The following is a 10,203-nucleotide window of genomic DNA, read 5'->3' on the forward strand; positions in this document are numbered from 1 at the left end:
ATTTCTGTAACTCTCAATGAGACTTCTGCACCTTTTGACAGGTATTTTGGCCCACTCCTCATGAAACATGCAGTCTGGAGAAGGCACCCTTCAAACCTGAGACAGATGGAGCAGTTTGCTGATTATATTAAATAAGAAAAACCACAGACAACAACAGTAAAAAAGTGGTTTTCCGTTTATGTACTTACGTTTACAAAATGTAAAAAAAATCTGTTACTTATTTATATAAGTGCTTAATTTTATGCATTTCTGTATATCTCAACTCTATTAACCACTATAATAAAATAATTGTATTTCTTTTTATTTATAGATAGATGTAGAGACTTTTAAATAGAGTTTGTACGATTTTTTAAACCATTACTATAATCTACAGTACATGTTTGAAATTTCTGTAATGTAGAAAATAAATTTGCATGTATGTTATGTGTCAAAGCCCTGGCTCCCAACAGAGAAATGAGAACACTACAAAAGTGAGATGTTATTAGATCACTGTCTGAGCTATCACATGAGATAACTTCATCCATTATATCTACACATAACACATGCATACAAGACTGATCTTGGACCTCCAGACAACAAGGTATAAGGTAGGGGTAAAAATTGGATTATAATTTATAATATATATATTATAAATAATATATTTTATTACTTTTGCTAAAGCTTCATAATTAAAAGTGTTAAATGTTTAAAGTGTTGTTTCAGGCTGTTAATGCTTATTTCATAATATTGTGTAAATGTAAAAAATTTCAACTGTGCTGAATATGTGTTTATTCTTTACATTTATATTACATATTTCTTTTAATTTTCTTCATTTTGTCTTTTATTTCAGGCTGGAAAGTAAAACATTAAATTCTCCTTCATCATGAGTGTTGTGAACTTCAGTTCACTACAAAATGCATCATTTGTGCGCCCAGAGTACTTTTTTATCAGTGGATTTTCTGGAATACCCTACAGCCAATACTACTTCATTTTTTTATTTTTTGTGTATATTGTCTCAGTGTGTGGGAACTCATTTGTCCTTTTCATGATATTAGTTGATCGAAGTCTGCATATTCCTAAATACATGGGGATCTTTAATTTAGCTCTATCAGATTTTGGTGAAACAAATGCACTGATTCCTAATCTTGTGAAGACTTTTCTTTTTAATTCACAGTACATATCCTATGAAGCTTGTTTGGCTAACATGTTTTTTACTTTTTTCTTTTCTGGTGGACAATGTTTAACTCTTGTTGCTATGGCATATGACCGCTTTATTGCCATTTGCTTACCCTTGAGATATTATGCTATTGTAAATAACTCTTTCATGTTTGTGACTTTAACATCAATTTGGATATTTAATTTTATTATAATTGGCACAACAGTCATTTTGATTACAAGACTATCATTTTGTAAAACCAATGAGGTAAAGAGCTTTTTTTGTGACCATGGGCCAATTTATACACTTGCTTGTAATAACAATAGAATAAATTCATTCATGGCAGGCATTTGTATGACAGTATATCTCTATGTACCATTGACCGCCATAGTCTTATCATATGTTGGCATTCTGTTGGCCTTGACTAAGATTACAACATGGGAGGGTCGTCTTAAAGCGCTCAAAACTTGTGTATCTCATCTGTTGACAGTAGGAGTATTTTTCTTACCTGTAGTGAGTACATACCTTGCTGCTTCAGTATCCTCTCTCCATCCTAATGCTAGGATAATTAACACTTCCCTCTCATTTACAATTCCACCCATGCTAAATCCTATTATTTATGTCTTGAACTCAAAGGAATTCAGAGAGTTTATACTGAAGATGTTTAAAAAGAAAAACAAAACAGTTCCCCGGGTGCAGGCTTTAGAAAAGTGATACCAACAGTTTAGTGCTTTCATCATTAGACCTTAAGTACAACAGGGCTGCACACTGCTGGTGTCTTCAAAATTCTCAGCAATGTACTAGACAGACCTGAAACAACTATTAGGTGTGTACAAGATTTGGGTGGAATGAAAACCTGCGCCTATACAATGCAATTGTGGATAAGATTGAAGGCCCAAATTTATCGATTCCCATGTTTAAGCTCACATTCACTCACTCAAGCAGTAATAAAGTCTCATAATACTAAATCAGGACAATCAGAACCATTTTTTGTCTCTTTAGGACTACAATGTGAAAACTAGTACTTTCCTATGCTTTAGAGTATTATATAATCCTATATGGTTGATGCAGTAGAACCAAAAGAGTGGTTTCCTTTCATAGACCTTCCACAGAAAGCACAGCAAACTCTCAAATTCCTGGAGAACTTGGGTGTTTTCATTCAAAAAATCCCCATCTCAAAGCAATTTTATTAATTACAATAAATATATTAATTAAAAAAGCAAGATTATAATGTGTGGTATCAGATATAAACTTGTAACTGCTTTTGAATGCATTGTAGAACACATGATGTGCATGAGTATATGAAGAATAGTCTATTATGCTTCAAAAGGTCTTAAACAGCTTGTTCAAAATTTACGGGATTGGGATCCCTAGTGCAAAACATATTGTATTCTAACAATTAATCATTTTTCAGTCATTTTCTTTATGAATGACTTGTTTCCATTTTTTATACTGACATTATCTATTACAAAAATTTGTTTGAAGATGAAGCATGTAATGCAAAGCATGTTAATTTTGTGGGTGTTGTGAGGAGCTATCTGTAAACATTCATGCTGAAAAATCTGCTACCAGGTATAAGTTATTTTCCTGCTGTGAATTACTTGTCTGAAGTTATCAATAAATGTTTGATATAATATCATTTGTTTACTGCTGTCTTCAGTTCTTTAAAATAACATGTCCATGGTTGCATTAATAGCGATAAATTAGGAACAGTTTCTATCTACCCAACTAGCTGGTGGTTTGGCATTTGGTAGCTAGTAAGACAAAGTTAGACATGTTGGTACCAGTTAAGGAATGTAACTGAAGCCTATAAGAAATTAAGCAATGACATTGCAAAGATAAGACTGATGCTGCCTCCCAATCCACTTATTATCCATCTTACTACAATGGTAACCATATATTCATCCAATACATGATGTATGAGCATGTCCCAGTACTTGCATACTCGGTGGTACACACTAAAAAGTAGTTTTTCTTTACAAAAAGAATACATTTTAGTGTATTTAGTGCATAGTTTAACTAGTTGAATTCGGCTTCAGATTGTGTCTTCGAGAAGAAAAGATCCTGTAGCTAAAGGCTTTAAATATGAAATAATCACTCATAGAAACATTTTTTTACTTCTCATTTTACCTCACTTAATTCACACTCAATTTCCTTGTTCTGAAAATTGGATCTGTATTTTGGAGCTATTTGTCTTAAATAATATAAATTTCTATTGACTTTCTTATCTTTCACCATTACCTCTGAGAAAGTCTTCTTTTGCTATATAAACATCATTTGAGCTCTGTGAATCAGCTGTGCCATGCATGGGTTCAAAATAACTTTAAAATCCCAAACCTCTGTAAACCTGCTTATTTATATTTTTACTAAAAGACTGACAAACTGAGCTTCTGAAACAGCTAGGATTTTTCAGTGTTTCAATGCTTGTATCAATTTACATGCAAAAGCTTCTGGTCTTATAATTACTGCATATTTTACTTTACTGATTCTGCAATATACAGAATATTATATAAATATATGTACATATATGTCTTATATTTTTATATAATAATCTAAGAATGTGAAATATTAAGTAACCTTTCCTTCATTAATGATATCTTCCTTTGTTAAGATATAAATTTTTGCAGTGCTTACATGTTTGCAATTTCTGTAACGTAGAAAAAAAAAATGAATATATGGTATGTGCCCAGGCCCTGGTTCCCAACAGGGAAATGATACCATAAGGGTTCTATTTACATCACTGTTTGAGCAATCACGTGAAAAATAAGGTCCAACATCTCTACATATAATGCATGTACACAAGTTCAAACTACAGTACAACAAGTTATAAGGTAGAGCAAAATAAAGAGTAATAATAATTTAGTGTTAATTATTTATATAATATTCATATAACTGTCTACTGTAAATCTAAACAAATTGGGCAATGAATCTGTGTGCTTATTTTTGTTTTACTTCATTATGTCTGTGGTTTTAGTCTGGAAAGGACGTGAAGAAAATCTACTTCATCATGAGTGCTTTGAACTTCAGTTTGTTACAAAATGCATCATTTGTGCGTCCAGAGTACTTTTTCATCAGTGGATTTTCTGGGCTACCATTCAGCCAGTACTACTTTGTTTTTTTAATTTTAGTCTATATTGTTTCAGTGTGTGGGAACTTAATGGTCCTTTTTGTAATATTAGTTGATCGAAATCTGCATATTCCAAAATACATGGGGGTCTTTAATTTAGCTCTTTCAGACTTTGGTGAAACAAATGCACTGATTCCTAACCTTGTGAAGACCTTCTTTTTTGATTCACAGTACATATCCTATGAAGCTTGTTTGGCTAACATGTTTTTTACTTTTTTCTTTTTTGGTGGACAGTCTTTAACTCTTGTTGCACTGGCATATGACCGCTTTATTGCCATTTGCTTACCCCTGAGATACCATGCTATTGTAAATAACTCATTCATGTTTGCAACTTTAACATCAATCTGGATATTTAGTTTTATTATAAATGGCATAACTGTGGTTTTGATTACACGACTTTCATTTTGTAAAACCAATGAGGTAAAGAGCTTTTTTTGTGACCATGGGCCAATTTATACAATTGCTTGTAATGACAACAGTATAAACTCCTTCATGGCAAAATTTTGTACTGTAGTATACCTCTATGCACCATTCACTGCCATAATCTTATCATACGTAGGCATTCTGTTGGCCTTAACTAAGATTACAACATGGGAGGGTCGCCTTAAGGCACTGAAAACATGTGTCTCTCATCTGCTGGTAGTAGGAGTATTTTTCCTACCTATAGTAAGTACATATCTTGCTGCAGTAACTGTCTCTCTCCATCCTAATGCTAGGATAATCAATACTTCACTATCAAGGACTATTCCACCTATGTTAAATCCCATCATTTATGTCTTGAACACAAAAGATTTCAGAAGCTTCATAGTGAAAATGCTTAAAATGAAAACCAGTATAATTCCCCAGGTGCACACTATAGCAAAGTGATTTGAATTTGATATGTAAATGACTCAGGTGTTTGTTCAATTTGTCTGAAATGAAAACCTTCAGTTAAGAAAATTGTAGTTGGAAAACCATTCACTTGAACAAAGTCCAGCTTTTCCAAAATGACAGGTTCTCTTTCATATACATTTTACACAAATTACATAAATCTTTTGTAAATATAAGACTAGTGGCTGTGTGATTTAATGTTTCATACTTTCACTGAGTGAATTATTATTTTTGTGGTTCTGGTGGTGTTGGTGTTGGTTGTGGTTCTGGTGGTGGTGGTATATGTAGCTGGTTCATAGGCATTTCAATGTATTTAGCATTTTTAACATGTTTACACATACAAAAAAACTATACAATGTTCGTTTCATACATACTAAATGTAATTTCTAATTAAAAAACTGATATGATACTGATGTGTATCTGTTCTTAAATATATTAAATATATCCTAGTGCTCAGGATACACATGTATGTACACTATTACAAAGATGTGTGTAAAATTGACCTTCACACCTACATGTGGGCCCTCCTCAAACTGCTGGCAAAAGTTGGAACCACAGAATTGTATAGGAATGCTATAGAGTCAAAACTGCCCTTTCACTGCAACTACAGTAAGTGACCTAGAACAAACATGCTCCACATGACATTGCCCCTGTGCACAAAGTGCATGAAGGCATGCTATGAATCGGTTGAAGTGGATGCACTCAAGGAGTCTGCACAGAGCTCTAACCTCAACCCCAATGAACACCTTTGGCATGACTCATTAATTCTTTTGTGGCTGAATGGACAAATCCCCACAGCCACACTCCAAAATCTAGTGGAAGCCTTCTCAGAGTCAACATGTAGCTAGACTGTTTGGAAAATGCTTGTACAGGAGTATGCAAAAGAGTGTGCAAAAATTTTACTTTTGGTCTATTGGTTCCATCTTGTGGTAATTGCACTTCCTTGTGTCACGGTTTCTCTCACTACTGGAGCCAATGTTTAAAATAATGTAATTTGTGGGAGGCCTCTACTATACACATATACTGTAAACAATAGCAACAAAAACAAAAATCATTGTAAATCACATATAAATTTTCCCTGTATAGGGTAGATAGGAAGCATTATTTTAACATCCAATAATTGTGCTTTGCAAAAAGCTTTGGGAATTTTCTTAAAGTACATATGTCAAAAGATTTTACAGGCAGAAAAAAAACAAAACTGATTCCTGTTTTTTTTTGGCATGCAAGGTAGGCAAAAACAGATACAATTGCATTAAAAGTTAATTTTTGAAACACAGGAAAGCAGATCAAAAGCGTAATCACAAGGTCATATTCAAAGAATAGGTAAAGATCAGACAACACACTCAAAACACAAAACAATCAAAAGGGCAAATCCAAAATCAGAGAAACCAAATAAACAACACACTATAAACAGATTGGTAAGGTCAGGTATACACACACTGAGTGCTTCTTCACAATAGCAATATTATTAATTAAAATAAATATATTAATTAAAAAAGCAAGATTATAATGTGTGGTATCAGATACAAACTTGTAACTGCTTTTGAATGCATTGTAGAACACATGATGTGCATGAGTATATGAAGAATAGTCTATTATGCTTCAAAAAGTCTTAAACAGCTTGTTCAAAATTTGGGATCCCTAATGCAAAACATATTGTATTCTAACAATTAATCATTTTTCAGTCATTTTCTTTATGAATGACTTGTTTCCATTTTTTATACTGACATTATCTATTACAAAATTTGTTTGAAGATGAAGCATGTAATGCAAAGCATGTTAATTTTGTGGGTGTTGTGAGGAGCTATCTGTAAACATTCATGCTGAAAAATCTGCTACCAGGTATAAGTTATTTTCCTGCTGTGAATTACTTGTCTGAAGTTATCAATAAATGTTTGATATAATATCATTTGTTTACTGCTGTGTTCAGTTATTTAAAATAACATGTCCATGGTTGCATGAATAGTGATAATTTAGGAACAGTGTATATCTACCCGACTAGCTGGTGTTTTGGCATCTGGTAGCTAGTAAGACAAAGTTAAATATTTTGGTAGCAGTTAAGGAATGTAAGTGAAGCCTATAAGAAATTAAGCAATGACATAGCAAAGATAAGACTGTTGCTGCCTCCCAATTCACTTATTATCCATCTTACTACAATGGTAACCATATATTCGTCCAATACATGATGTATGAGCATGTCCCAGTACTTGCATACTCGGTGGTACACACTAAAAAGTAGTTAGTTTTTCTTTACAAAAAGAATACATTTTAGTGTATTTAGTGCATAGTTTAACTAGTTGAATTGGGCTTCAGATTGTGTCTTCGAGAAGAAAAGATCCTGCAGCTAAAGGCTTTAAATATGAAATAATCACTCATAAAAACATTTTTTTTTTACTTCTCATTTTACCTCACTTAATTCACACTCAATTTCCCTGTTCTGAAATTTGGCTCTGTATTTTGGAGCTATGTCTTAAATAATATAAATTTCTATTGACTTTGACTTTCTTATCTTTCACTATTACCTCTGAGAAAGTCTTCTTTTGCTATATAAACATCATTTGAGCTCTGTGAATCAGCTGTGCCATGCATGGGTTCAAAATAACTTTAAAATCCCAAACCTCTGTAAACCTGCTTATTTATATTTTTACTAAAAGACTGACAAACTGAGCTTTTGAAACAGCTAGGATTTTTCAGTGTTTCAGTATCAATTTATATGCAAAAGCTTCTGGTCTTATAATTACTGCATATTTTACTTTACTGATTCCTAACTGCAATATACAGAATATTATATAAATATATGTACAAAAATGGTCTTAATGGTCGTATATTTTTATATAATAATCTAAGAATGTGAAATATTAAGTAACCTTTCCTTCATTAATGATATCTTCCTTTGTTAAGATATAAATTTTTGCAGTGCTTACATGTTTGCAATTTCTGTAACGTAGAAAAAAAAAAAAATGAATATATGGTATGTGCCCAGGCCCTGGTTCCCAACAGGGAAATGATACCATAAGGGTTCTATTTACATCACTGTTTGAGCAATCACGTGAAAAATAAGGTCCAACATCTCTACATATAATGCATGTACACAAGTTCAAACTACAGTACAACAAGTTATAAGGTAGAGCAAAATAAAGAGTAATAATAATTTAGTGTTAATTATTTATATAATATTCATATAACTGTCTACTGTAAATCTAAACAAATTGGGGAATAAATCTGTGTGCTTATTTTTGTTTTACTTCATTATGTCTGTGGTTTTAGGCTGGAAAGGACGTGAAGAAAATCTACTTCATCATGAGTGCTTTGAACTTCAGTTTGTTACAAAATGCATCATTTGTGCGTCCAGAGTACTTTTTCATCAGTGGATTTTCTGGGCTACCATTCAGCCAGTACTACTTTGTTTTTTTAATTTTAGTCTATATTGTTTCAGTGTGTGGGAACTTAATGGTCCTTTTTGTAATATTAGTTGATCGAAATCTGCATATTCCAAAATACATGGGGGTCTTTAATTTAGCTCTTTCAGACTTTGGTGAAACAAATGCACTGATTCTTAACCTTGTGAAGACCTTCTTTTTTGATTCACAGTACATATCCTATGAAGCTTGTTTGGCTAACATGTTTTTTACTTTTTTCTTTTCTGGTGGACAGTCTTTAACTCTTGTTGCACTGGCATATGACCGCTTTATTGCCATTTGCTTACCCCTGAGATATCATGCTATTGTAAATAACTCATTCATGTTTGCAACTTTAACATCAATCTGGATATTTAATTTTATTATTATTGGCATAACTGTGGTTTTGATTACACGAATATCATTTTGTAAAACCAATGAGGTTAAGAGCTTTTTTTGTGACCATGGGCCAATTTATACAATTGCTTGTAATGACAACAGTATAAACTCCTTTATGGCAAAATTTTGTACTGCAGTATACCTCTATGCACCATTCACTGCCATAATCTTATCGTACATAGGCATTTTGTTGGCCTTGACTAAGATTACAACGTGGGAGGGTCGCCTTAAGGCACTGAAAACATGTGTCTCTCACCTGTTGGTAGTAGGAGTATTTTTCCTACCTATAGTGAGTACATACCTGGCTGCAGTAACTTTCTCTCTCCATCCTAATGCTAGGATAATCAATACTTCACTATCAAGGACTATTCCACCTATGTTAAATCCCATCATTTATGTCTTGAACACAAAAGATTTCAGAAGTTTCATAGTTAAAATGCATAAAACGAAAAGCAATATAATTCCCCAGGTGCACACTATAGCAAAGTGATTTTGAGTGATTTTGAGTGATTTGTGGCTCCAATTGGTCTGAAATAAAAATTAATTAAGAAAATTGTTCTTAGAAAATCATGCACTTGAACAAAATCCAGCTTTTCCAAAATGACGGGTTCTCTTTCATAAACCTTTCACAGAAATTACACAAATTTGTTGTAAAATTAAGACTAGTGGCCACCGGCAAACTTCTGTTTTTTCACTCATATTCATGCTTCTACAATATCTCAAAAATGTGCTCATTTATATCGTTAGTGTTTTTTTCATACGTGTATCTCATCTATATATTTTGCTTTATTTTTTTCTGATTCGTAGGCAGACAGTGAGGCTTTCAATTAAAACTTGTAATATTATTTAAGCATATAACACTAAAATATAGTACATGTTTTTACTGTGTGAAATATTTTTGTGGTTCTGGTGGTGGTATTTTTAGCTGGTTTCAATGTATTTTTGCAGTTTTATTGTATTGACGTACACAAAAAAACTATACAATGTTCTCGTCATACATCTCAATGTAATTTCTTAACAAATAAACTGATATCTTCATGTTTGTTTTCTGAATTTTGTATCTGCTCTTTAAATATATTAAATATATCCTACTGCACAGGATACACAATATTTCAAAGATTTGTGGATGACTGACCTTCATACCTACATGTGGGCCCTCCTCAAACTGCTGGCAAAAAGTTGGAACCAAAGAATTGTATAGGATTTATACAAAGAATTGTATATGTGTATAGCCTTTACTATACACATATAAACAAAAGCAACAAAAACAAAAA

General features: G+C 32.6%; 3 protein-coding genes across 3 annotated transcripts; all 3 read left to right on the top strand.

Annotated features, from left to right (window-relative positions):
- The first annotated feature begins 775 nt into the window (after positions 1-775).
- Positions 776-1,849, top strand: LOC131368185 (olfactory receptor 52E8-like). Its single transcript, XM_058414139.1, has one exon. The coding sequence runs from the start codon at positions 863-865 to the stop codon at positions 1,847-1,849; it is 987 nt and encodes a 328-aa protein (XP_058270122.1). The 5' UTR covers positions 776-862.
- Positions 1,850-3,253: 1,404 nt separating this feature from the next.
- On the top strand, positions 3,254-5,129 carry LOC131368138 (olfactory receptor 1M1-like). Its single transcript, XM_058414054.1, has 2 exons — positions 3,254-3,272; positions 4,132-5,129. Exon 2 carries the CDS (start codon positions 4,143-4,145, stop codon positions 5,127-5,129), a length of 987 nt encoding a protein of 328 aa, XP_058270037.1. The 5' UTR covers positions 3,254-3,272; positions 4,132-4,142.
- A 2,398-nt stretch (positions 5,130-7,527) lies between these two features.
- On the top strand, positions 7,528-9,419 carry LOC131368196 (olfactory receptor 1N1-like). The gene is made up of 2 exons (XM_058414163.1): positions 7,528-7,546; positions 8,422-9,419. Exon 2 carries the CDS (start codon positions 8,433-8,435, stop codon positions 9,417-9,419), a length of 987 nt encoding a protein of 328 aa, XP_058270146.1. The 5' UTR covers positions 7,528-7,546; positions 8,422-8,432.
- Positions 9,420-10,203: the final 784 nt, after the last annotated feature.

Source organism: Hemibagrus wyckioides, linkage group LG17 (genome assembly GCF_019097595.1).
Source record: "Hemibagrus wyckioides isolate EC202008001 linkage group LG17, SWU_Hwy_1.0, whole genome shotgun sequence".
In the NCBI taxonomy this organism is placed as follows: domain Eukaryota; kingdom Metazoa; phylum Chordata; class Actinopteri; order Siluriformes; family Bagridae; genus Hemibagrus; species Hemibagrus wyckioides.